The sequence below is a fragment of the Sceloporus occidentalis genome, unplaced genomic scaffold, assembly GCF_023333645.1.
Source record: "Sceloporus occidentalis isolate IW3139 unplaced genomic scaffold, rSceOcc1.0.p SCAF_24, whole genome shotgun sequence".
NCBI classification, from domain to species: domain Eukaryota; kingdom Metazoa; phylum Chordata; class Lepidosauria; order Squamata; family Phrynosomatidae; genus Sceloporus; species Sceloporus occidentalis.
In genome coordinates, this window is record NW_028317004.1 from 490,181 (window position 1) to 516,348 (window position 26,168).

Here is a 26,168-nt window from a genome sequence, read left to right on the forward strand (position 1 = left end):
GACTGAAGCACATTGTAGACTGCCTTCTCTGCCTATCTGGGAAATAGCAGGCATTTTGCCCCAATCTCAGTGTGAAGGGGCAGATTCTTAGGGTCACAATCTGGAACTGACTCCTTCCTAATCTACACCGCTGTGATAATTCTCTGACATAATGGAACAATGATTAACAGCTCGAGGCTTTACTATACGCCAGGGCTACATCAAACTGTGAATTTGGTACTAAACCAAACAATTTGAATTATAGATAATTTAAAATCATGTTTGTAAATATGGCCCAATATTTAATTAAAGGACCAACCGTTATTTCCCTGTCATTGAGCAGCATATCCGGGAACTTTCTGGCTCCGGCAACTCCATTCACATGACCTGGAGCTTCTCCTTAATGACCTGGAGAAGTGGCCCTTAACTTAAAAATGTTCATAAGAACAAGTGTCAAAAGACAACAAAACCATTCTTCAAATGTCTTGATTCCTGGAGTATTTCTTGGTTTACGTGGTCTCTGTAGGGTACGCTTGATGTCTTTATTAGGGAAAATAATTAGAGTGTTCCTGTTGATGGACATTAGCAGTTTGGGTCATAAATCCATGTCACCCTCTTTCAAAATGCCCTAATCAGTTATATTAATAGCAATAGGTCACAGTCTAATAAAGCCTATGGTTAGGCCTCTCATAAAAGACCTAATTTCTCCTTTGTTTGCTTCTATTTTCTGAGCTTTGAGTATTCAGTGGGTATTACTGTGGAGATGGTACCATGACCTAGTCAGAAACCAGTTAGGACACCAGACAGTATCAAAGCCAGGGCCAGAACCGAATCACAAACATAAACGGGAATCAATAACAATACTGGTGGAAAATGCATGCATCTGTGTGCATATGTGATATGATGATTTCCCGTGTTATGGTGGGCAAGGTGACAAAAAGGTCTCTGGTAGGGCAGTTTGTGGGCTCCGGCTACCCCAAGCCTACCTTTGTGGGACACGGCCAGGACTGCCCACTGGGCGCTTCTTCTGCAGTTCTCCTGGCCAAACCCGGAGAGTTGCCAGGTATGCGCATTGGAGACAATTATCCAGCAGCCAAGCAGCTCTAACAATCAGGTTTACACAGTAATATGCATTAAAAATGTGTTTATATCGAGTCTCTGCATTTTGAGTAAGATCAAGCGAGTACTAGTGAGAGGGAAAGCTTGATCCCTTGGCCTTAAGGTCCACCAGTGCACTTAGGGGGTTGTGCGGGACACATTTTCTTTCAAACATATGCATGGGCCAGCTAGCGCCCCATAACCACTTAGGACCATTCATCATGCACCTTTTTGGTTTCACTTTTTTATACCCAAGTTTTTTTTGTGCGTTTTAGCATGTTTGTTAAACCATAATTCCTTTTTCCGTATATCTGATATACCAGCACAAATTATTATACATTATTTTTTCAGGGCAAGTAGGGCCTTCTTATGAAATCATATAAATACATGAAACATAATTAGTAATACGTAAAAACCTATACTAAAATGGAAAAAAAAAAATACGCTTTTATTTTTTACAATTTTGCCTAGAATTTCTTCTATACCGGAGACCCAATTTATTGATCAGAAACATCCCTTGATTTCATTAATACGTCACGTACACATATATTTCAGCGGACGTCAGTGGGTAGTCCTGGCCCATTCCAGGTTGCCAGAGCCTAAAAAGGTTCCCAGGTGTGGTGATGACAGAGTGAGCTTCCAACTCCATGTCACGAGGCAGGCGGAAGCTCCTTCTGTAGTCACTTGTTACAGTTTTGTAAGAGTGGCGGCTCTTATGAAGCCCAGGGTCAGAGTTAGTGTCGCCATCTCCCAGCCATCGTCCTGCAGCTACAGGAAGAGAGATCCAGGTAGGAGATGGGATCTGTTCGTGTGTGGTGTGTGGTGTATGACACATCTAACAGCCAGTACTGTTAGAGAGGCAGCTGATCAGTCTACGACTTATGTGTGGCATCCTCTTCAAATATAAGAGGATAACTAGCACAAAGGTAAGCGGCCTCCACTATGCTACATATCATGAGACCAATGTCACCCAATATCAATTGTTGGTTCCTGGTTTTCATTTTGCTAGCGATGTATCAGTTATTGGCACATCCTCTTTGTTTCACAACCTCCCTTAAAACATGCCACTGTGGGCATGTGCCTAGTCTGCCTTACGTAGAACCTCTCTGCTGTATACAGATAGATATATTTGGCCAATTCAAAACTACCGAAAGATGGTGTTGGGATAAAGGATGCTCTCCCTTACTTGCTGCAGAACTCCAGTTCTGAGATACTTAATCTCAACAACCCCACTTTCCTTTTCCCTTCTGTCGTGTCCAACCCACTCTGCCTAATTTAACACTATGGTTACTAAATGCACAATTAAAAACACTGTTCCTAATATCATCTGGCACCTATCCCAGAAATGCTTTAACCCCCCCCCAATCATACCAGATTTTCCCAATAAAAGACCAATCCAAACATTTGTTAAATAGGAATACTTTTAAATCCGTAAACTCTTTGGGTTGATATCACTGGTGTTCCTACAGTTTTTAATTATTATTTACTAGTATTCTTATTGCAATTGTATTACGGATTTTCAGTATTTTTGGGAATTGCATGCTAAAGCTGTCAGCATGAAGTGGGTAATGCCGACACAGGAGAGTCTAGTCTGATCTCCCAGCTATTATGCCCAAATATATTATGTCGGCGTTAGAGTACATTGCATATGGTCATTAAACAAGGAACATTTTACCCAATTCATATTTTTTTGTCATGTGATACACAAGCAAACACGATAGGTTGTGGCCATAAGAATAATAATAAAAAAACCCCCAGCATCTTAAAAAGGTTTTTTTATTTGATTAAACTTTGAGGAAGGGACAAAATGTTTATTTCCTTACTGTGCTAGAGAATACAATTAATGTTCTGTGAAAATACCTTTATTTTCTTTTTTTACCCTCTTTTCCACTTTTTTTTCTTTACTGTTTGGTTAGAAAACAAGTCTGACCTGGCATATAAAACTATAAATTAAACGGCGAGTCTGTAGGGATTGATTTACATCAGAAAAGGTTTATTAATTCCCGGGACATTTTGTTCATGTGGGCTCAAACCCTTCAAAAGGAAACACACTTGTGTGTGAATACGCCACTCACTGTACACATTATAAGAAATAAGACGTTAACATATATTTGATTTTATGTGATATTTAATTGAAAAAAATGGCATTAGGAATAATTAGACCTGCATTCATTTATTTGTGCATGGATATCTTAAAGGGGAAATGCTGTATGACACAGGAAATGGGTTGCCTGTTCATCAGTTCAAGTTGAGAGACAATATATTCAATCAAGGAATTTACTTATATTCCAGATGACCGAGGAAGAAAAGTGAAGGCTCGGGGATGCCGCTTCTGATCCCCAGTCTTAGGTCCCGCACATACACATCCCGCACATACAAATGCCCCGACTCTTCCTCATAAGTCCTACTGCACAGGCCAGCTTCTGCTTTGCAAAGCTTCTTGTGCCATATGTGGAACAGTACGATGCCACCCACTTTTTTATGACACCTCTCCATCAAACTCCCGCACCATGTGACCTATGAGAGTTGTGCACGTCAGTGCCGAGTGAATAGTGGAGAACCCAAACCTTGTCACTCAGAACCAGAAGTGCCTTATTGCACTGTTAAGACTTCTGAAATGTCCCAGATCTTCTGCGCCAGCAATAAAGTTAATTAAAAAAAAAAAAAAATCAGTCTTACTATTTGTCTTTAATGACCCAGTGTGAATCCTGCCATGGAGAATCTTCAGAAGGAAGGAAAAAAAATAAAATAAAGACAGTGAGTTATGAAAAGGAGGGGGGAAAAAAAAAAACCCAAAAAAACGAACTGGCTTCCAGTGAGAAGATGGAAAACTGAGTAGGCATCTCTTTTGAGCGGGAATTTGGCCCAGTTTCCTGGGGTGTAGTCTATTGTCCCCCACAGGGGTGGATTTCATCAGGGTCTGTCCAGGTCGTCGTCACTGGAGGAAGAATTTGCCGGCATCATTGGGTCATCAAGCAGAGAGAAGTGCTGCTGTGGGGGGTCATAGCCAGGTAAATCTTCATTAAAATTGGTTCCTTGCATCCGGTTTGCAGATGATGTGTGGAGTTGTTGGTAGCGGGAAAAACCTAACCCTCCAAGTCCAGCAGGGTGAAGCATTCCTGCTCCTGATGTTCCATACATGGTTTGTAAGGTGGGAGCATTGGGCTCTGGTTGAGGTTCTGAAGGAAAGGAATGGGAAGAGTCACCAGCCCCTTGTAGAGTAGGTGGTAAGATGATTTTTGACGGTGGCCGTTTCTTTCTCTTTTTGGCTGCTGTGTGGAGGTGTCGGGAGTCTAATGTGCCCTCTGCAAGGGAAGACTGAAGAAAAAAAAAAAAATGGTAAATTAAAACATAGTAAACATTTTATTCACTAGCAAGGTAGCAATCCATTCACCAGTACCAAATCAGCTATGTTACATTGCCATATCAAAGTGCAGGAATTATTTATGTTACTAATTAGAGACAAAAGAAAAAGCAAATAAAAAATGCCATATATGACCAATAATTTAAATGGAAAATAATGCCTTTGTAAAAATTAGGTTAGACACCCAACACTCTTCCACATAATGTACTGTGCAAAAGTTTTAGGCAGGTGTGAAAAAATGCTTTCAAAAACAGACACGATAAGTTTATTTTTATCATTTAAAAAAACAAAAAAAAACAGTATTTGGCAAGTAGGTTGTCCCAAGCCTCCTGCCCACCCTCTCCCCCGGGGCAGGTTGTCCCTGTGGCTTCACCCTTTTGCGGAAGCGCACAGACAATGACAATCACATGTGTATAAATATAACATCCTAGTTATTTCAGGCACTTACCTTCTTCCCGTTGTGATGGTGTGGAGGTTGCATATTTCCCATACTAACAGCACCTGCTGACGACGATTTGGATTTCTTGCTTCGATGTTTCTTCCGTTTCCTTCGATCTTCCATATACTGCGGGAAAATAAATTGGGCGACGGACATTTGATCAGAAACTTTTTATACTTGTGTGCTTGGATTGATATATATGTGCACACACACCACTTACATTACGTAAGGAAATAACCTTTTCCTAGAAGCTGCCCTGATGTGTGTGTGAAGTATGCCTGAATCCTTAAATGTTATGTATTGTAATATTAATGTTTGAGAAGTAAAACAGTTAAAGTTTCCCTATTAAAGAGTTGAATTTCAGGACCTTCTAAATTACTAAATGCTCTGAAAAACTCCCCTCCTTCTATAATCCGACCTCAAATAGAGATCGGATTATAACTCTAGAATCCAGATCCCCCGTAGAGCTGCTGGAGACCCGGACCCTCTCTGCCACCCGGCGAGGGTCTGTGCAAAACGCGCAGAAATCATCCGCTTCTCCCCTCCACTTCCGCTGGGGCTTCTATTACTGAATCCGGCGTCACGTGACCTTCCGGTGCGGCTTCCATCATGGAAGCCCCAACGGAAGTGGAGGGGAGAAGCGGAGGGTGTCTGCACGCATCGCACAGACCCCTACCGGCTGCCAGAGAGGATCCAGGTCCCCTGCAGCGCTGCAGGGGGATTTGGATTTTAGTGCGCGATGTGCGCAACCTCCGCTACTTCACCTTCCCCACCAGGGGTTAATATATCAACAGAAGAAAAACAGGACAAGTAAGCACCACTAGATTAGCTAAACCTGGGGTATTATCTTTATTTTTATGCTCATTTGCCCCGTGTTTCTTCTGTTGATATATTAACCGCTGGTGGGGCAGGTAGAATTTTTTTGGGGATCTATTAATTATGTGCTGTAATATTTGATTTATTGTTTATTTTGTCCATATATTTATATATTGTATTGTGTATTTTTTTTTTGTCTATATTTATTAAATTATATATTTTATACCTATCTTAGCGATGTCAGTTTTTCTTATATCGGGGGGCGGCATAAGACATAGGGGGGCACAGTGGCATAAAGTGGCTATAAGGCATATCAGGGGGCATGGTGGCATATCAAGGGTAAAAGGCATATCAGTGGGGCTATAAGGCATATCAGGGGGGCACAGTGGCATATAGGGGGCTATAAGGTATATCAGGGGACAGAGTGGCATATCAGGGGACAGAGTGGCATATAGGGGGCTATAAGGCATATCAGGGGACGGAGTGGCATATAGGAGGTATAAGGGGGCACAGTGGCATCTCTGACATATAGGAGGGTATAAGGCATATATGGGGGCACAGTAGCATATAGGGGGTATAAGGCATTTCTGGGGCAGAGAGGCAAGGTGGGGGTGATATGTGCATAACTGGGAAAAAATAGTTTACATGAATTAATATTTACTAGTAAAGCTTTTTTGGTGTTTTTGGGGTTCTCGTTAAAATGTAGCTTTAATTATTATGTCAGTAAAATAAGAAAGGCAAATTGTGAAATGCCATTGTGATAAAGAGATAAAAGTGTTAATGGCACATCTTAATGTAAAATTATAAGTTTTTATTTTAAATAAACAAAAAGCGTGCATATTGGTTTTTTTTACCCGATTAATCGAAAAAAATAAATCGGCCAACTAATCGATTATGAAAATAATCGTTAGTTGCAGCCCTACTGTTAATACTTGTTCTAATAAAGTGCCACTCTAAAATTCTGTATTTTAGAACAAACAGTTAGAAGCTGCATGCAAAATGCCATGTATAACATTCTAGATTGTAAGCTCATTTGAGCAGGACCCTCCTTAACCTTTTGTTTCTGCAAGTTCAAAATTGTTGTGTTATGCACTATGTATTGTGTTTGCCCATTGCACAGCAGAATTTAATGGTGCTTTATAAATGAAAAAATAAATTTCTATAGATACTTTGCACCAAATCCTAAAACAGCAACTCTATTGCAGAATCTCTGTCCTTTTTGATATGTTACCGTAAGAAAGCGAGCATCCACCACAAAATCTGGATGCCTTTGCAACCATTCATGTAGCTGATTGCGTCTAGGTGCTTCGTCTCCTAGCAGCACAGTGCCATCTCTCTGATTCACCACTGGAATCCTGGCGTCCATGTCAAGCTCAACCTGGGAAGAAAAAAATATTGATTTAAAGAAAGGTAAAAGATCTACATCAAGTGCTGATCCAATGAAATGGTGTTTCTTTTAGGCAAACTCCTCATTTGTGAGCCACTGATTTAAACAACAAAAAAAAAAAAAGTTTGCCATTCTTTACTTGGGATATAAACTGAAGATGCGGAGAACATCGTCTGTTTGAAATGCATAGAGTGCAGCTGGCTACCCAAGACTGGCATGAGGGCTGGGAGGGGATGAACTCCTGAGCGGCTGTATTCTTTCGACCACAAAAAAATATATAAAATGCTTAAGGGATCAGACATGTGCAGAGCCAATTGCCACCAATCAGCCGATGCCATGCTGTCAGACAAATAAGCATATCATTGAATGGGTTGTGAATATTAGAAGAATGCATAGGTCCAGATATGAAGCCATGTAAACACCAGGTACAACCAGAGAGCAAGAGTCTGCCTCCTGCGGTATAATAGCGGACCAGGGCAGTGATGCAGAAAGGCTAGTAAGGTTTATTGCACGGAAACGAATACAAGGAAAATAAAGACAAATTGTCTCAACAGAGAAGAAAATATTTAGCCGACATATGCTGTAATAATAATAATAATAATAATTTGCCGGGCTATAAAAGGAAATTGTGCTGTCATGGAAATCAGAGTGCCAGAGATAGGCCTAATTACCTGACTTGACTTCTTTTTGCTTTTTTTCTTGTGGACATGATGTGTGGACTCAAGAGCACCGTTTTCCAGAAGCCTGTGCTTCTGAAATTTAATCTTCAGCCCTTCTTCCTATAAGCAAGGAGGGGAAAAATATCAACACAAAGTAACAGAAGCAGAAGTAATGATGGGGTTACCAGATATTAGGTACATATTTTGTATCCAGCCTCAGGCCTCCTGGGGTTTATGCATATACCCCCGTACTTACACTTTTGATTTGTATAGTAAACTCCTTGGGATCAGGAGAAGAGCGTATTTGCGTGAACTGGGCAGGGCTTTGTTCCTCTGGGGTTGGGGACATGCTGTCAGGGCTGTCGCTAAGTGGGTCTGAAATTCTTCGTGGTGAACCCCATTTTCCGGTTAACACTGCATTGCAGACTTGTTCAATGCGACAAATCAGAACCCTATCCTGAAAGGCAAGAGTATTCACTTTAGCCACTCAGATATGTAATTATGCAGCATTCAATAAGATCAGTCAGCCCCATGGCTGGCTTCAAATCAACACCACTAACACCAGCGTAAAAATACACTATAAAGCAAAGTGTTATACCTCCCAATCTACAACGGAAGATTTAGGTTCTACATAGATTAGGTTACCTTTGGCCATTCTGTACTGTGTGGTGTCCCCAAAGCAGTCTGAGCGCCGTCCTCTGTGGTAAGGTCAGCAGGGGATGCAGTAAGAGACAGGCGGCTCTCATCATCAAAAAGAGCCGAGTGAGGTACACCTGCTGAGAAAATTGCACACACTTACAGTACTGTACAAGGCAGCCACCATAGCAATGTATGCGGTTTTGGATTCTATGGCGATAAAGATCACTTTTCAAGCCTTGCATCAGAATTGTTCATCTTACATAGAGGATCTATATAATGTAACAGGTGGCAGCACAGATGGAAGGGGGGGAAATGACAACAGTGGTGTGATTAATCCTTCTGAAATATTGATTTGGTTGCAGCTTTTGTTGCATTTCATTCATTGCTACAAATTAAACAATCACTAGGGAACATAAAATGCTGGCATCTAGCCAGCACCAATAGAATTTTGACTAAAACATAGGTACACAGCCATCGCTTCCTTTAGTAAATGAAGGACTGCTCATTTCCAGTCCACAGAGTTTCAGACCCCGCCACCGCCACCAAAACAAACATTAAGGGGAGGCTGAGCTAAGCTCGGGAGTTGGTCATTCTGAATGAATTAATTAATTGATAGTATTAGCTGTTGGCTGCCGCAGGGAAGAGACAAGTTATATTGAATCCATTTTCTCTGGATCTATGTGATTGCAGCTCCCAATTATGTAATATCACTCCTATTGTTAAGCTTCTGACAGAATGTTTAAGGTTGGGTTGAGATGGTAAAATTAAAATCGACTTCAGGACAAGAAATTGATCAGAGAATGTTGGGCCCTGCCAAACGTTTCCTCTGATTGACAACATAAAGGATATAATTCAAGTTGTCTTAATAAATTAATTTAGCTATGCTAAAAGCGGTGACAACAAAATGCCAGAATTTACTAAACTGCGATGTTAGAGGTTAAATACAAGATATCTACTTGGATGAGATTCATCCTAGAGTCCTATATATCCAGAGAGCCTCACTGAGAGCTTTGGCAAACTACAACCTTTTACATTATAAGTCTTTTTTTTTTTTTTTTTTAAATAAGACACAACTCGGGCAAAGAAGGATGAGAAATGACATTCCTCAGATGCCACCAACATTCCAACAAAGGGACCAACTCTTCATTGCTCAGACACATCCAACTGGGAACACCAGGTCATACTCGTGCACTGCCAAGTGTGTAGATATTGAATTGGTTTGGGAGAAAAAAATAAAAATATGACCCACAAAAATGCTTTTGGTTTTAGTATATTGTAATCCTATAAATTGTATGCTAGGTTTACTTAGTTCTGTGTAAACAAATGTAATGCAAAAGTTTCTCCGACTCACCATTTAGCTTAGCTGCTCTGCTCATGTTGCTCTCATCGGAGGAGTCCTCTGAATGCGAAGAAACGGAAGATGAACAGGATGAGGGTCTACGTGGAGCAGGAGACGAGCTGACAGATGAGGGTACTGAGAGGAGGTGTGTGGGCTGGAGGTCTGTGGAAGTCAGTGAAGGAAGAGTGCTGGGGGTAGAAGGGCGGGAAAGCCCAGACATGCCTCTGGTCTGGAGGTAGTTGAGCCGGCAGCGCAGGAAAGAGAAGGAAGGATCTGGCATAAGCGTAAGGTCTGTACGGCTCAACCCATAGCGAGCCGCTCCTTCAAGTAACTCCCTATCATGACGTCCGCACTCCCACCACTCCGGAAGCTCTGGGTTTGGTCGGCAAAGAGACAAACGCGCAGGAAGGAGAGGGTGGCACAACACTTGCTCTCGCACCCTACGAAGCAGGTCCAGGCGAAACAAAGCACGAGCAGCACGTTCCTCTGAAATGGGCTCAATGAAGAGAGATGGGTCTGGTGGTTCTAAAGAGGAATAAGATAAATGTAAATATGTAAAGGCCAGAAGCTAAATATCGATCTAGAAGCACCAAAACAATTTTACACATAGAACTTACCATCCCCAGCAGCTGGCGGCAGGCGGCACACTTGTCGGCACATAGCCACAAATCCATGGAAGTATTTGAGGAGGGAATCATCAGTCTTCTTGTCCAGCCGTGCCAGACTACGAAATCTCTGCCATTCATAGAGCTGTGTGTCAGGGTCATACTCAACACCAAAACTGGACAGCACACGAAAAAAGTCACATGCTTCACGCCGTGTCCACCTGACAATTACAATGGAAAAATATTGAGAACAGTGCAGCACAAGATACGTTTTTTATCCTCTTGCTACCCCAAAACAGATTTCTTTCACAAATTATTTGTGCCTACCTTTGCTGCTTCTCTCTGCGTGCAATTTCTTTTAATTTGAAAGCTGCCTCACACCGTTTCCTGCGCTTGTCCCCTCTCTCGGCAGCCTCAATCTTGAGCTGCTCACGTTTGTAGCTGCGCTGGCAGGCAGTGACGAGGCGACGCAGGCGTGCTGTCAGAGCAGAGCCAGGGGGCCATAACATACCACTTGGCATTGGGGTTGCTTCAGTAGTGAAGAAAGCAGGAGAAAAGAGTTAATCTAGTCTATAGTACATGCATCCACATTTGTTAAGGTTAATTATGCTAGCGTGCAGGTATATGAACAGCAACTTTCCCAGAGTCAGCAAAGGGGAGCATTGCATTTAGTTGGAGCATGGGGAAAGACACAAATGCATTTGGGGAATACTGAAAAAGGGACAACATGAAAACTTAAAGGGACCACAAAGTTACAACATGCATTAATTACATATCATTTACTTCACTTTACATTCCAAGCCCTTTTTACAGTTTCCAGTACTTTTTTTTTTTTTTATCCGATTTCTCCCGATTTTATAGGGACAGCAAATCGTATAAAAACGTAGATAGTACAAATACACGCTTCCAAAGCATTCTCTTTAATGGCTTGGCTTAGGATTGAACCCAGCAGTCTCGTCTCCTTGCATACTCATGGCGTAATACACTTAGTCAACACATTACTAACAAGATGTCATACAGTATATTACGTAGATATGAATATTTACAAAAAGCATAACACACAGAACAATATTTTCCTTAAACTCCAACCCACCCTTGATTTTTGACCTCCACTCACCTTCTTCCCCATCCACAACTGATATTTCCTCATCCATCATTAGGGAATCAACCTGGAAAACAAAAGTGTAAGAGTGTTAGAAGCAAGACACTGGAATCCACCTCTGCAGGATGCAAGTATCAGGTGCAAATTTACTTCAGCCGTACCTCATCTTCGGGCTCTTTTTGTGCATGGAGTGGCCTGTATTCTGGATCCTCTATATCTCGATCAAACTCCCCTCTGTATTAGAGGAATAGTAAAAAAAGATACGCATAGTGGTTAGAGCATAGCCAACACTGACAAAACCCCCACATATATCAGAAGACTTCCCCCTAAATGTGCCCACGTTTTGCTAGCCTCAGAGTTCAAATGAGAACTTAGTTAAACTCATTTGCCCCCAGCACATTTCCCAGGGATCTGGCTGTTGCATCAGTATTAGCATGGCAACTCATCACTGGAAGCAACTGTGTGCAGAAACAAGCTACTCTCTACAAGACTATAGTACGTCCAAACTAACCCTTCAGGTAGCTCAGCAAAGTCCTGGGCATGGTGTTCGGCTGCAATGGCTTGTGCATCTGGTCCCCCCACCTTTTCCAAAAAACACAAAGCGGGGTCTGCTCTCATAGTGTTATACTTTTCGTAACCTAAAATGAAAAAGGACAATGTAACATGTATTATAATTGGCTGTAGCTATGAGAGCTTAAGAAGCACAATACAAATCCATAGTCTGTCTGACACAATCCACGTTTATAATGTTCTTAAACTGGATGAACTCACCATGTTTGAATACCCCGATAAGCAGAGACTTGTCAGCCTCTCTATCCCACCAAAGTGATGGAACCTCTACCTGATCCACCTCTGGGAACCAGATGTCAATCTCCCTGTACAGAGAATATTAAATAGGCATTAAGCAATTTACCAAATCCGTTCCCTCAAACTGTACCATTTCTTTTGTACAAAGTATCAAGAATAGGAAGGTTAGGTAGAAGGGTTGAACTTGATGGACTTAGGTCTTTTTTCAAACTTATGAACTATGTAACTATGTATCTAGATTCCTGTGCACTTCCCCATTTTCACCCACCCTGACAATTTCAACAAGATAGAAGAAATAAGTCAAATTCTTGGGTTCTATATAAAATTACATACAAAGTGCGTGTAATAAAATGACAGGGCATGGCTCTTGTTAAAGATCTTACCTAGCATCCACACCTGCCAGGACCTTAGGAGCTTCATTTCCAATTACCTCCTGCCTGAGATAATATAACATACGAACACGCAGCAACACCCTAAAAAGAGCCACGACAGATAAAAGATGAACTGGACTGGGAACATTACTTGTGTTATGAAGACTGCAAGCACAGTTTTATAATTCTTTTAGACATTCCCATGTTACGCTTTTTGCTTCTAAATTACTCGCATATTTTTAAGATTGGTATGACCAATTATGGCATGTCACACATTATGGAACACATGTGCCAAAATGACATATCACTCATCTATAGTTATGTACACCCAATTATATATCCTCACTTGTTGCACTGGTGTTTTAGGTGCTTCTTGTAGCCTTCATCCTGAAACAGGGTATCTGGGTTATACTTGCGGATCCAATCAGCCTTATGTATATCAAAGCTGCTTTGGGATTTCACCTTCTTACCCTTGCGCCCTCTGGGGACTGGGATTGATAAACCTGGGTAAGGGGAGAAATCAGCATGTAAAATGATCAATATTGTACCTATACATGTTGATCAAGTCAAAGCTATGCATCCACCATGAACCATACTACTTATGTACATATATGACTGATTACCAGTGTGATTTTGGAGCTGCTTAGTTTTTCCGTTCTCTGCTGGAGTGATAAGGTCCCATATGAAACTTTTTATATTCTCATCTCCCCGGTAATGCAGCAGACAGTAAACAAGGATGGCTCGGCAAATCCTTTCCACATCTCGCTCAGTCATCCCGCGTTTGAAACGACCATGAGCGAGTATGTCCCGCCAGCGACCCCATCTGAATGAACAGTTAAAACACAGCAGAAGAAGAGGTTACTAAGCTTTCCACAAATAATAATAATAAACTAATTGCCAGAGATGCATGGAAGAAAATAAGGAGAACTGGGAACTCACCCATAAACCAGTAGGTGTTTTTCAACACGGAAGCAATCAGTGCGACCATAACCATGCTTTCTCTCCTGACGCCGAGCCCTGGGTCGATCATCATCATCACTCTCCAAGTCTGAAAACTCGACCATGTCATCATCTTTGTTACTGAAGTGCCGAGTCTGCTTCCTGATTCGTGGCGTGTCTATTACCAGCGTGTTCTACAGAATAAAGAGAACGTGATGAGTGCTGGGCCTGAAAGAACACCGGGCCAACACCACCTCCCTTCTCTCAGTCGTTACTACAGTCTGCGTTCCACATTGCAGGATTTGAAGTTCTTTAACCCCTTAATGATAAAGCCGTACATGTACGGGCTCAAAATGCATTGTTTACAATGGGTTTAGGGACCGCCCATTGTTCTTAAGTTATAAAATTTACAAAGAACTTGGAGGGTTACTAAAAAACAACACCCCAACTGTGTTCAGAAACATCTCTGTAGTACTGTAATGCCATACATGCATACGTTTTTGCGGACTAAAAGACCACATTAGGGACATGCACATTTCAGTTTAACTTGGAATATTTGGGACATCTTTGAAGCTGGCCTAATTCAATTAATCAACATTAAACCATTTATATTTTTTAAAAATATAAAAGAACTAGACACCCTGGGTACTCTTGAACAGTGGAATTTTAACCCATGCACTAGTTCTACTACCAGCCTTTGTTGAAGTTAGGGATTTTCCCCCCACACATATGGTATTTCAGGAACAAAATGTAAAACTCCTGGCATATGCCACTGCCCAAAAAAAAAAAACTTCAATAAGCATTCAGCAACATCGCCTAAGTACTGTGAGACCATCCAAGCATAGGTCACACTAGGCCCCTAGATTTTTGTGGCTTTGCCCCAATGTCGAGGTATTGCAGCAACAATCGCTGATCGCTTTTCTAAGTTTTTACTGGGTTAATATTAGTATTAGCAATAACACCCAATGTTACAAAACCTCAAAATTAATTGCAATGAACTGCCCAATATTTTGATCCATATCAGGATGGAAAATGCCAGCTTTTAACATGACAGCTTTAACCTTTTCATTTCTTAGAATAGAGTGGTCATAGGTTATCACTATTAACTACCTATCACTCACCTTGCTGTTGAGAAGATCCAGGTCTAAATCAGCTTTCTTAGCCCACTTTTGCCAGAAGTTGGGATCATCCAGTGATATATCAGTTCTGTTTTCAGAAGCCACAAAACTGGCCTGGTGTGAAATAAGGATCAACATTAAAGTAGGAAACACTCTTTCAAATCAATATGACGTATTGAAGATACATATTACAAAGGGATGAACACAGCTGGGTGACTGTAATTATAGGGCATAAATTACAAAAATCAAAGTTCTGAAACATTGCACACCTCAGCTTGTGCAATGTATATGACATGACATTCAGCAACAAAGCTACATAAAACATGAAAAAGATATATTAGGTATGAACAAGCCAGTATCAGACCTTTGAGAAGGTGGAGCCCTTTCCTTCAGATTCAATAGTGATAGTTGTTGTTCTTCTCAGCAGGATCTGATCAATGTCTTCTTCACAGAACTTGGAGCCTTCATCATCTTCATCCATGATAGCTGCATAGGCACCTTTTCGTAGGAGGTCTTCTATTTCTTTCTTTGTAAACTGCTGGATGGGCTGCTAAAAAAAAAAAGAAAAATACCAAACGGTCTCAAATCACATTCCTAAACATTTTACTTTCACATGTATCGTCAACACTGTTGTCACATGTACAAAAAAATTAAAAACATTTTTTCTAGTAGTTTTCTCTATGTTGCTTCCCTAAGCTATCATCCTTGTCCACATTGCTTACCCCACTCAAGTGATTTTCTCGACCACTCATTGACTGCAGAACAGCTTTGTCTAATCCAAGCTTCAGACTAGCCTTGTCAAACATTTCTCGCTCATAGGAATTACGGGTTATGAGACGGTAAATTTTTACTGCTTTGCTCTGCCCAATGCGATGACATCGTGCTTGTGCCTAACAAAAAACAAAAAAATCTTAGAAGCTGAAAACTTTGAAAATGAACCAGCAGAGGTACACAGCACACATGGAGAAAAAAAGTAAATACCTGAAGATCATTCTGAGGGTTCCAGTCAGAATCGAATATAATACAAGTGTCAGCAGCTGTAAGGTTAATTCCAAGGCCCCCAGCTCGTGTACACAGCAGAAACACAAACCGGTCAGAGTCTGGACGACTAAAGCGGTCAATGGCTGCCTGGCGCATGTTGCCACGGACACGTCCATCTATTCGTTCATACAGGTATCTGGATAATTGGAAAAAAATAAGCAGTGCTGTATAACTGCTGATAACTGGTACGAGCAATGGCGCGGATGCATGCTATTCTACTTTTGTGGCACTTACCTTCTCTGTATAAGATAGTCTTCCAATATGTCCAGGCATCTCACCATTTGAGAGAAGATGAGTACTTTGTGGCCACCAGACTTCAGTTTTGGTAACAGCTTATCAATGAGCACTAGTTTTCCAGAGGAACGCACCATAGCTTGGAGGTGAAAGTCAAAAGGAATCACTGGGGTTGCCTCTCGGAACTCAGACAGGATCTTCTCTTCCGCGCCTGGGTAGTGGGAAGAAGGAAACAAATTATACTATGACAGGAATGTTACAAAGACTGAATTTAAAGAACTGTCACATTTGAACCATATCACCTACAGCATTGCTGATGTCACCATTTGTTTTCAATCACTTCATATTAGGATGTGTTTTAATTAAAAAAGTTTGAGACTGTTACATCCAGGAAGCCAATATATGTGGCAATTATTAGATGTCCCCTATACCTTTCAAAAGGAAGCTTTCACCAAAGGGGATCAATACCTTGTCAAATTAGGAATCATCAAGCCAATTCTTGGCTAATGGATAACCAATTTAAAAGTAAGGTAGTTAGCCATTTGCCACATATTAACAGGAAAAAATGAAAAGCATGAAAATATGCACATTTGTTTCATTCAACCAATATAAAAAATGATATAAAAATATATATAGGTGGGACTACATGGAGATATGATAAATATGAAAATCTGTTAAAGAAATACATGTTTAGAAATGCATTGTACCTGTGATGAGGTAGGGATGGTTGCAGCACTTCCTTAGTTCCATCATTGTGTTAAGCAGGTTAGGAGTGTTTGATTGACTGGCTCCCTTGGTCAAGAAGGAAAAGTTCTTCTCCAGGATCGCCCTGTAATATTTCTTCTGGATATTGGTTAACTCCACCTCTATGATGGTCTCCTGCTTCGGAGCCAAGTTCTTCTCCACATCCTCTTTAAGCCGTCGCAGCATCATTGGCTTTAATATGGCCTGTAACTTTTGTACCTGTTGGAAAGAAGCACAGTAAATTGTGACAATGATGTTAAAAAGGTATGTACAGTGTCTACATTTTTTTATAGCATGTGGTCTTTAAGTACCTGCTCCTCTGTCTTAAGGTCGCCAAAGTCTTTAAGGAACTCTGCTTCAGAGGCAAACTGAGTAGGCTCCAGGAAATGTAACAAACTGAATAGCTCCTCTACAGTGTTCTGTAAAGGTGTCCCGGTCAACAGGACCTTGTGCTCCTGGAAGGATGGAAAAAAAAAATCCATAATAGACCCTACCACCGATTATACCATTTTACGTATCACATTTACTGAACACATAACAAGCATCATAAATGTAAGACTAAAATTCTAAGTCTACATATATTACATGCAATGCAAACTCATTTATGTATATAACACGGTATAAGTGTCCAAAATAAAGTTAAAACAGCACAATACTTTTTATACCAATACTACTAATTAAAATTGTGGGAGATGCCCCTTTAAGAACAGCATTTATTTATTCTGAGAATATTAATTCCTGGTCTTCTGCTTGATAACGCTCACAGTGGTGGACATGCTCACCAGGTCCATGTGCTTTAAACTGTCCAGCAATTTACAGTTCCTGTTCTTCAGTCTATGTGCTTCATCGATGATGACACAGCGCCACTCAATTTCACGTAACTCAGGGCAGTCTGACAGCACCATCTCAAAGGTAGTGATCAGAGCATCAAACTTGTAAGCTCCAGGAATTAGACGGCCCTGCTAGCAGATAGGAGACAAGGATGAAATAAAACAGATTGGCTCAGTGCTAGTTTGGGTAAATTTAATAGGCAACTAATTTAAAAATTTCAGGTCTGTTAAAAGGGACAGTTTAATATCCACGACAGCCCCAGTAGAGACAAATTTACTTTAATATGCATTCTTTGCCTGTTACGTTTGCCTACTGGCAGTAAGTATATCATGTTCAAGGAGAGGCGTTCGGCTTAACACATCTCCTGCAAGGAAAATAACTGAGTGGTGGGGGAAGGGGTAGATGTATTTTGTAAACGCACCGTGTGTTTGCAAAGGGGGAGACCAAAGAAATTTGAAGGGATCCCTCAGCTATCGTATGCATGGCAATGCATATGATGGCTTAAGTGTGCCCCTTTAAGGTTTAAAGACAAATAGAAATGTATCTGAAAAATATTGCACACAGCTTACCTTGGTGTCCTTGCAGTACATTTCATATTGTTGGATCATTTGCCGACTGGCTAGGCTGCCATGGTACACAATGGTATTCATCTGCGTCCAGCTGGCAAACTCCCTCTCCCAGTTGGTGATGGTTGAGAGTGGCGCAATGACCAGAAAGGGACCCCTCAAGCCCACATTGTAGACCTCTTGTAGAAACGTGATGGACTGGATGGTCTTTCCCAAGCCCATTTCATCTGCAAGTATACAATTCTGCCTGTAGAGGAGAGAAACAAGATAAGGTACATAGCAGCATGACAGTTACTTACACAACCTAGGCCATGACACAACAGCAGGAGCTATAACATGCCATCTTACTAAGATGGATGTGTGTAGCCCCTTGTTTGGGTTTCCAGGCGGTGCAACACTAGGTATCAAGTCCTGCCTTAGACAGCAATTACTGTAAGTAATTTCACAATGCTTATAAGCTTATCGCAAAATGCTCCTGGAAAAAAAAAAAAAACAAGTTGGAGCTTTCCAATCTAGGTAACAGGATATTTTTCATCTCACTGCAACTCAACACGTATCTTTATCTTAGCAAATAGTACGGATAAAAGAAGAAATAATCTAGTGTATAAGGCACACTATGCAAAACTTTCAGGTGCATGCAGAGTATGTGTTTTGCATGATGTCGAGCCACAGAATTGTAACAGAGGTTCACGGTTGTCTGTAAAACGTAGGTGCCACAGTGAATCTAACTCTTCCTAGGAGCCAAGGACCAATTACGAGGAACAAAATAATTCAATTTAAGTATTTGGCCAAGAGTATGTGGACACCTGACCATCACACCTATTTGAGATTGTTGGACACCCCATTCCAAAACCATGGGCATTAACACGGAACTCTCCTCCTTTGCAACTACAACAGCCTCCATTTTGGTAAGTGTCTGTGGGAATGTGTGCCCCTTCAGACAAAAGAATTTGTGACGTCAGGCACTGATGCTGGTTTAGTAGGCCTGGCTCCCAAACAGCTTCCAATTCATCCCAAAGCTGTTCAGTGTGGGTTAAGGTCAGGGCTCCTTTACAACAAACTTGTCTTGACTGACTGGTGGCATCCTATGACATGTTTAAAGTCACTGAGCTATTCGGTACGATCCACTCTACTGTCAAAGTTTGTATAGAGATACGACATGCCTACACGCTTAATTTTATACTCCTTTTAGCAATGGGTCGGCTAAAACGCCAAAATAATAATTAGGAATTGTGTTCACATAATACTGTGTATTACGCCTTGTTTTCTTTAAGCTCTGTAACCAGACTTTGATCAGAAAATACACTGACTGCCAGCTCTCACCTATTGTACCAGTTAAAGAGCAGCCAGTTGACACCCTCCAGCTGGTATTCTCGCAGTTGGTTCCCATTTTGATACTCTCGTGACAGCTCCAATTTCTTCCAGGATGTTGCTGCTGGACGGGGCTTGGGAAGGAACAAAAATGTGTAAAAGAAGGCTACTATTATCAATCTAGAGTCCATGGGGGGGGGGGGCAACAAAAGTTCAGTACTTGGTGAAAACATATGTTACACATAAGTGCCATCGCAGAAGCAATGTACAAGAAACCATTATACATGTTCAAATAAGGCAGACTTGCTCTTGGTTTATGTCCTCGGCAACACATGTTAAAGCGCAGCCGCTCTTTGGTACGATATAGATGCAAGGGATGACATTTTCCCAAAACAGTAAGCTTGAGATCCTAGCAGAAGATGTTCAGACATAAAGGTACCTGGACACTTTACTTTAGACATGCAATATTAATATTTTACCCAAGTATTTATGATTTTTTTTTTTATTATTTTTTAAAGTAACGAATAAGTGATTGAATAAGATTTCTGGCAAAAGAGCAGCAGACAAAATCTGGCACTGACTACACAAAATGTATAAAGTTTCATGGTAGTGGAAGTGGACCTTCTGGAGCTTACCCACGAAACAGAGAACATTTAAACCCCTTTCTCTCATTCACTTCACGCCAGGCCATTATTCGAGTAGCTGGTTGTTAGTAACTCACCACACGTTTGAGGACGGGCTGTCTAGACTGAATTCTTCTAAATTCCTCCACCTTACTTTCATCTACGTCCTCCTTAAGCTCCCAAGTGCTGTCTTCATAGGGTAGAGAGCACCACTTCGCCAGGTAGTACACAACCGGCTTAGAGAAAGAATAACAGAAGAGGGAGGGACACACAAGACAGAAGCAAAATAAAATACATTTTAATAGCGGTCATAAAAATATACTACTCATTCAATTTTTTACAGTAAATAAGAGGAGATAAATTATCCAGAAAATATTTTAGCATTTATTCGATAACTGAAATCTACTGTGATTTGAGGATCCACACTCCAAACTATTCATATCTTTAAAGCTTTTCCCTTGAAAGGAATGAAATACACTACCCAGTTCAAAACGGTTAGTTTTCTGAACAAGAACAAAAGTATTTTGTATGGATAACTCACCTCCCCATTATCTTTGTCAATGCTATGAGACTCATCCAAGATTCGATCAACTTCAACATAGTCAGGGTTAAAGGGCTCTTCATCTTCCGGCAAGAAATGTCGCATCTGAGCCATTTTGGTTTTGAACCGCTTTAGTTTCTGGTGGATGCGTTTGTCCTTTTCTAATTGTTCGATTGTGGCCCACTCACAGTGGAGATACGAGCTAAGAGGATGTAACACATGAATGCTCTGTTCAGAAGATACACAGAAGCCTTGCTCATCTGAACACAGTCCAGAAATATCTGTATACTTACTAGTTTTTATATTTCACAAAGAATTCTTCAGCATCAATATAAGCTCCAGATGAAAGCTAAAAAAAATAAAAAAAAAAATTAAATAATAATAAAAAAAAAAAAGGTAGTACAATTTGATGAATATAATAAAATAAAAAATCCTAGCTGGGAAAAAAAAAAGCCTGTACAAATTTACAGTTTGGAATACAGAACTGCATTTTCTCACCTCTTTTTTTACCACACGCATGGACAGAATCTTGTCCACAATTGAAGCATCTTCTTCGCTTGGATTCTCCTGTAGGCATAATGCATAAGCATGTCAATAAACCAAACAAAAGAAAAGTTAGACTATGAAAATTTCATGAAGTAAAATAATCCCTTTTCTTTTAGAGCTATATTAGCAGTCTGACCTTGTGCTAAAATAATAAAATAGCAGTGAGTCTTCATTCTGTACACTTGCTTTACTCACCACGAAAAACTGCATGGAGGGCGCCATCTCAGCATCAGGAACTGGGATTGGCTCAGGAAACAAAACAGGCTCAGCTTTCATAGGTCCAGTAACATCTACTTCTTCTTCATCTTCATCATCAGTTATCTTAATGTCCAGGTCCTCTGTGTATTTCTTACGTTTTACTTGGCGGTTTGAGCGTCTTTTCTGAGAAGAAAAAAACATTTAAAGAGTTTATCAAGAGATTAAGGTCCACTTTGAGGAGCAATTATGAGCCCAACAAGTAACTTAGAGTGCCAATTATGGCCAAATGGGCTTTTTTAACGATATATTATATATAACAAAAAAAACATTCAAGGCATTTGCAGGTTTAAAATGACATGTGTCCCTGCAGAGCAGAGCCTGCCTTGTAGCTGCTACTGCCCATGGATCCTTTCCTAGCAACCTCTTAGGAAGCTTAGCTAAACTTCTGGGTTCAGACATGTCCACTCTGATGTCACTGGTGACATCAGCTTCAGACTGCCGTTACAGCAGGGACCTGAGAGGTCTTTAGTGACCTCCATCAGGTCTCTACTAACATCCGTGTGTAGAGAGAGAGGGAGACCCTCAGTCTTCCCCTCTAACCTTCACCGATGTGATCACAAAGTGTTCACGTTAGAGTATGATCTCTGAATGCATAGCAGCAAGTGCTGTGCTCCATGCCTAAACACCCCACACTTGGGCATGTCCCTAGTGACTTAATTGAGTGGTTACCTTTCAGCCAGGGAGCTGCAGGGTCATTAGAGGCCCTGATTTGGTCCCTGTCTGTGAGCCCACATGAACTGATCACACAAAAAAAGGCATTTGTTATTGATGAAAAATAAATAAAAATAAATACAATACTGTTGTATGCCAGTGATGTCACAATGACATCAATGAGTTCACAAATTTGAGAGATCTCTATCCATATTACAATGATTACAATGCAGAAGAAATTAAAAAATAAATACACACATCCCACTGCCCTAGCACTACAAGTAAAAAGTATAATTCCTAACCCCTGGTCACTACCACCAAACCCTGTTGGCCCATCTATTACAGTCTTATCTCCACTATCCTCCATCACTAATATTTTCCTATACTATCAATGTCCTCTTTTCTGTTCCTTTACTACCGATATCTCTTTTACACCGTTCTCCCAGCTGTCACTGTTAATTCTATCTCCACCAACATACAACTTTCTACCTCCAAAACGCCACAATCATCCCCCTTTTGTCATTACTTCCTTGTTTCTCGTCACTTCATTGCACTTTTCGTTGAAGTAAATTTTTTCATATATACACCTTTTTTCACCCAGTATTTTCATTCTAGCTGTTGATTATAACTGACTGCTATGAGGCACATTTTGAGCCATGTGAGTCTACAGACCCAAACTCCAGCACCTGCCCTAGATCAAGGTGAGGATCGTATTTGACCGTCTCCCCCCCCCCCCCACCCACACACACACACACACACACACACACTACAGACCTGAAATCCCACCTTTTAAGAAATGCGATACTAACAGTTTCAGTGTTATTCTCAGTGTGTTCCCCAAGGGCGTGCTTTCTGGCAATTAATGCTTTGTGTAGGCTATTTTGATGTTTCTGATGTTACAGTTTACACAACTTTGCAGTATATCCGGGGGGGGAGGGGGGTGGTCATGCAAAGATTTTACAATTTATGTATTCAGAAGACAGAAGATGAATATATAATAGTTATATATTGTATGATTAATTAAATATTATGAAACATTAGGAAAAAAATGTCATTATGACATCATATATGGCAACATGTTGTGCAATATACCTCAAGCCAACTACTAATGAAAAGATGAAACGTCTCCTGAAAAGTATATTTTTCTATATTATTCACTAAAATCGTTTAGCTTTTGTTTAAAAGCAAGGTATAGCAAAACGTCATAAAAAAAACTAGAGAATAAAGAGCCTGGACCTCTGGCACAGTTTAGCATCCCTGAAAGGCTCACTATAGCTGAGCTCTCACATTTTCTCCTCAATAGGAGAGTCTAGGTTTCCCAAAACAGTACCTGGACACTATCTTCATCCTCTGCAGGGGAAGCCTGAGATGGGACCCCCTCAGCATCAGAGTTATCAGAAGAAGGGTTCCGCTTTCTCTTCTTTCCAACAATGGGGGTAATTGTACTAAAAAAAAAAAAAAAAAAAAAAAGGCCAGAGATTTTCACATTTGATGTATGGTTGGATGACTACAACGTCCAAATAACTCCAAACACCCCCCCCCCCAACACACACAGGATATTATCAATTGACACTCCATCAATAAACAAAGTTCTTACCTGGGTTTACCTTTGCTTCTGGGCCTGGAGCTCCCACTCCCTTTATTTTTCTTACTTTTTTCATTAATTAAGCTATCCCCAACTTCACCCTTCTTCTTCTTTCTTTTCTTTCTGCTCCCATCATCATCATCTGGGTTGACACGTGGCAGTTCATCCTCATTTAGGACACGTGGGATGTTCTGCTCCCCACGTGCTCTAGCCCTGGCAATGGCCTCGGCCACAATACGGTTTGCTTTCTCCTGTTTCTTCTGATGGTCTAATTTGCGAGGCTCACCTGTAAGTAGCAATTTAGGGAACATCAAAAAGACTTATGTATTGAAGATGTTACCAAAACCAAATATAATGGTTTGTCAGAAACATTAAGAACATATACAGCATGTGCTACAACTGATGTTGTAAAATGTGAATGATACAGTAAGTATGTGTCCATTGCAATAGATCCAGTCACTTTTCAAACCGTCAACCTCCTTAGATCTAAACTAAACCAGAAAAGTGTGTGGTAGTCATGTGTAACGTACCGCCACATGTTCCAACTTTTACTAGAGTCTGGCCACCTGTGAGACTTGCCACCTCACTGGCATTGAGGACTTTCACCACTGATAGGCCCTGTGTAGTTCCCTGCGAGGAGCCAGCCTGTCAGGAAAAGAGGAGTAACAAAATGTTCTTAAATGTATCAACTGACACCGTTTTAGACCAAGCATCTCCCATTTCTCATCAACAAACTTAAAACTGTTTTATTTGAAATTCTCAACACTAAAGTCAACAGTTTAGCCAACAAAAAGACGAATACAATACATGATGCCAATTGAAATAAATTACGTATTGATCTTATTAGTACAAGATAACTTAATCTTTCTAGTGTAAATCCTTCACTGATCTGTCAATTCTTATTGTTCAAGCATTATGGGTTACCTGTGGTTGCAGGACAACTTTGAGAGGAACAGAAACCCTCTGTGCTCCTTGCTGACTTAACACATGTGTTTGCTGCCCAGCAGGAGCAAGAGTCAGACCACCTGGCCCTTGTTGTATAATCTGAAACTTCTGTGGTGTCTGTCCTGTGGCCCCTTGATGCTGTTGGACCTGTAGCTGAATGGTTACGACTTTGGCAGGCTGTCCCTGGGGGTTTTTAGCTTGGGTCAAGGCTGCCAGCTGATTCCCCTGAAGAACAAGCTTTCCTGGGAGGCCACCTAGCACCAAGTGACGCTGTCCCTGTGGTGCTCCAGAGCCTGCCTGGGAAGGTTGCTGAAGCACCAATGTTATACGCTTAGAGTCCCCCTGGTAGGAAGACCAAAAAGAAGGGTCAAACAGGCAGCAGTTCCATACAAATAAGAGTTAGAAAAAAAAAAAAACATTTGGATACAGAGTAAAGCATAAACCACAGAATCTAGGGAGTGACAAGAAGGTTCATTCGCTGTGCTCCATTACCTGTTGAGGTGCAGAGGTTACAGTCACTCCAGGTTTTATTCCAGAGGTGCCATCAGTGCCCCCCGGGGCTGTCGAAGTCCGCACTGGCTGCAGTAGCAACTGACGAACCGGTCTGACTGCTCCTGCCTGCCCAGCAACACCAGGGTTAGGAACTTTGGCAAGTACAGTGTTCCCAGAAACAATGGATACCCCAGGTCTTAGAGGGGTTCCTGTGAGCACCTTTGCGAATGTCACTTTTCCTCCATTACCTGATGTACCAGGAGTCAGAGTCTGAATCTGTGTGACCGGGCAGCCCCCAACAGTCATTCCAGGAGGTGCCTTCAGGATCATTATTTTTGGAGCCCCTGTTACAGTGCTTGAGGTCCCCATAAAAGGGTTCCCTTGACTTAGAGGATCCTGATTTGTTGCTTGCTGGGAGAGCAGCACTGGTTCAGTTGCAGCAACAGGGATAGGGATCTCTTGTAGAACCGGAGGTACTGACTGGTGCTCAGCCACATCAGTGCTAGTTGCAGTGGTTTGATCAGTTCTCCTGTCTGTTGTAAGCTGTTCCAGAGGCTCCAGGACACTACCCAGGCCTAGAGCTTCATCTATGGTATCAGGTTCATCCCGGCTAAAAGAATCTGATGTCAAAGAGTCCAAGCCAAACAGGTTTGGATCATCAAATAAATCCATGATTGGGTCAGCCATGGTTGGTCTTCTCCAGAAAGTTGTGCAATGGGGAAGGCTACTAGCCTTCCCCACAGTCTCAGAGTGATAATGCAATGAATTTAATTAATTCTACAGCCACGGGTAAGCGAGAAACCCCCAGAAGGCACCCTGCAGAGAAAACAAGGTGTTCTATTAGCAACCGGTCATTTCATAATAAAGGGAAAAATATTTACAAACTGATTTTGCTAATTAGTTTAATTATTCAGTAACTTACTTGCTTTCACTCTCCAAAATCAAAATAAATACAAAATGTGGCAAACTTTATTATGAAGCCACACAATACAAAAACTACTTGATTTTTTTTTTTGGCACAAAGAACACCAAGCACTTCAAGGGGCACTTGTTCTCCTGTGTGCATGCAAGTACACCAAGAAGAAAGGTCATTCAACATGTATATATTCCATGGTTCAATAACATATCACTTGTACAC

General features: G+C 41.1%; 1 protein-coding gene and 1 non-coding gene across 2 annotated transcripts; both read right to left on the minus strand.

The window, feature by feature from the left end:
* Positions 1-3,990: 3,990 nt before the first annotated feature.
* On the minus strand, positions 3,991-25,717 carry LOC149300448 (ATP-dependent chromatin remodeler CHD8). The gene is made up of 37 exons (XM_089484975.1): positions 25,031-25,717; positions 24,518-24,880; positions 24,124-24,238; positions 23,606-23,879; positions 23,339-23,453; positions 21,295-21,480; positions 21,052-21,120; positions 20,847-20,902; positions 20,554-20,755; positions 20,111-20,248; positions 19,402-19,523; positions 18,082-18,325; positions 17,464-17,640; positions 16,993-17,136; positions 16,645-16,900; positions 15,938-16,148; positions 15,644-15,839; positions 15,385-15,552; positions 15,027-15,209; positions 14,666-14,776; positions 13,545-13,738; positions 13,229-13,428; positions 12,952-13,108; positions 12,618-12,707; positions 12,199-12,302; positions 11,939-12,065; positions 11,589-11,661; positions 11,443-11,494; positions 10,653-10,854; positions 10,338-10,546; positions 9,733-10,245; positions 8,388-8,518; positions 7,999-8,199; positions 7,755-7,862; positions 6,928-7,074; positions 4,890-5,006; positions 3,991-4,395 (listed from the first exon to the last, which is right to left on the minus strand). The coding sequence occupies exons 1-37, from the start codon at positions 25,715-25,717 to the stop codon at positions 3,991-3,993; spliced, it is 7,047 nt and encodes a 2,348-aa protein (XP_089341101.1).
* Positions 11,775-11,881, minus strand: LOC149300449 (small nucleolar RNA U6-53/MBII-28). Its single transcript, XR_016272310.1, has one exon. It is a non-coding gene; the product is annotated as a small nucleolar RNA U6-53/MBII-28 (small nucleolar RNA).
* Positions 25,718-26,168: the final 451 nt, after the last annotated feature.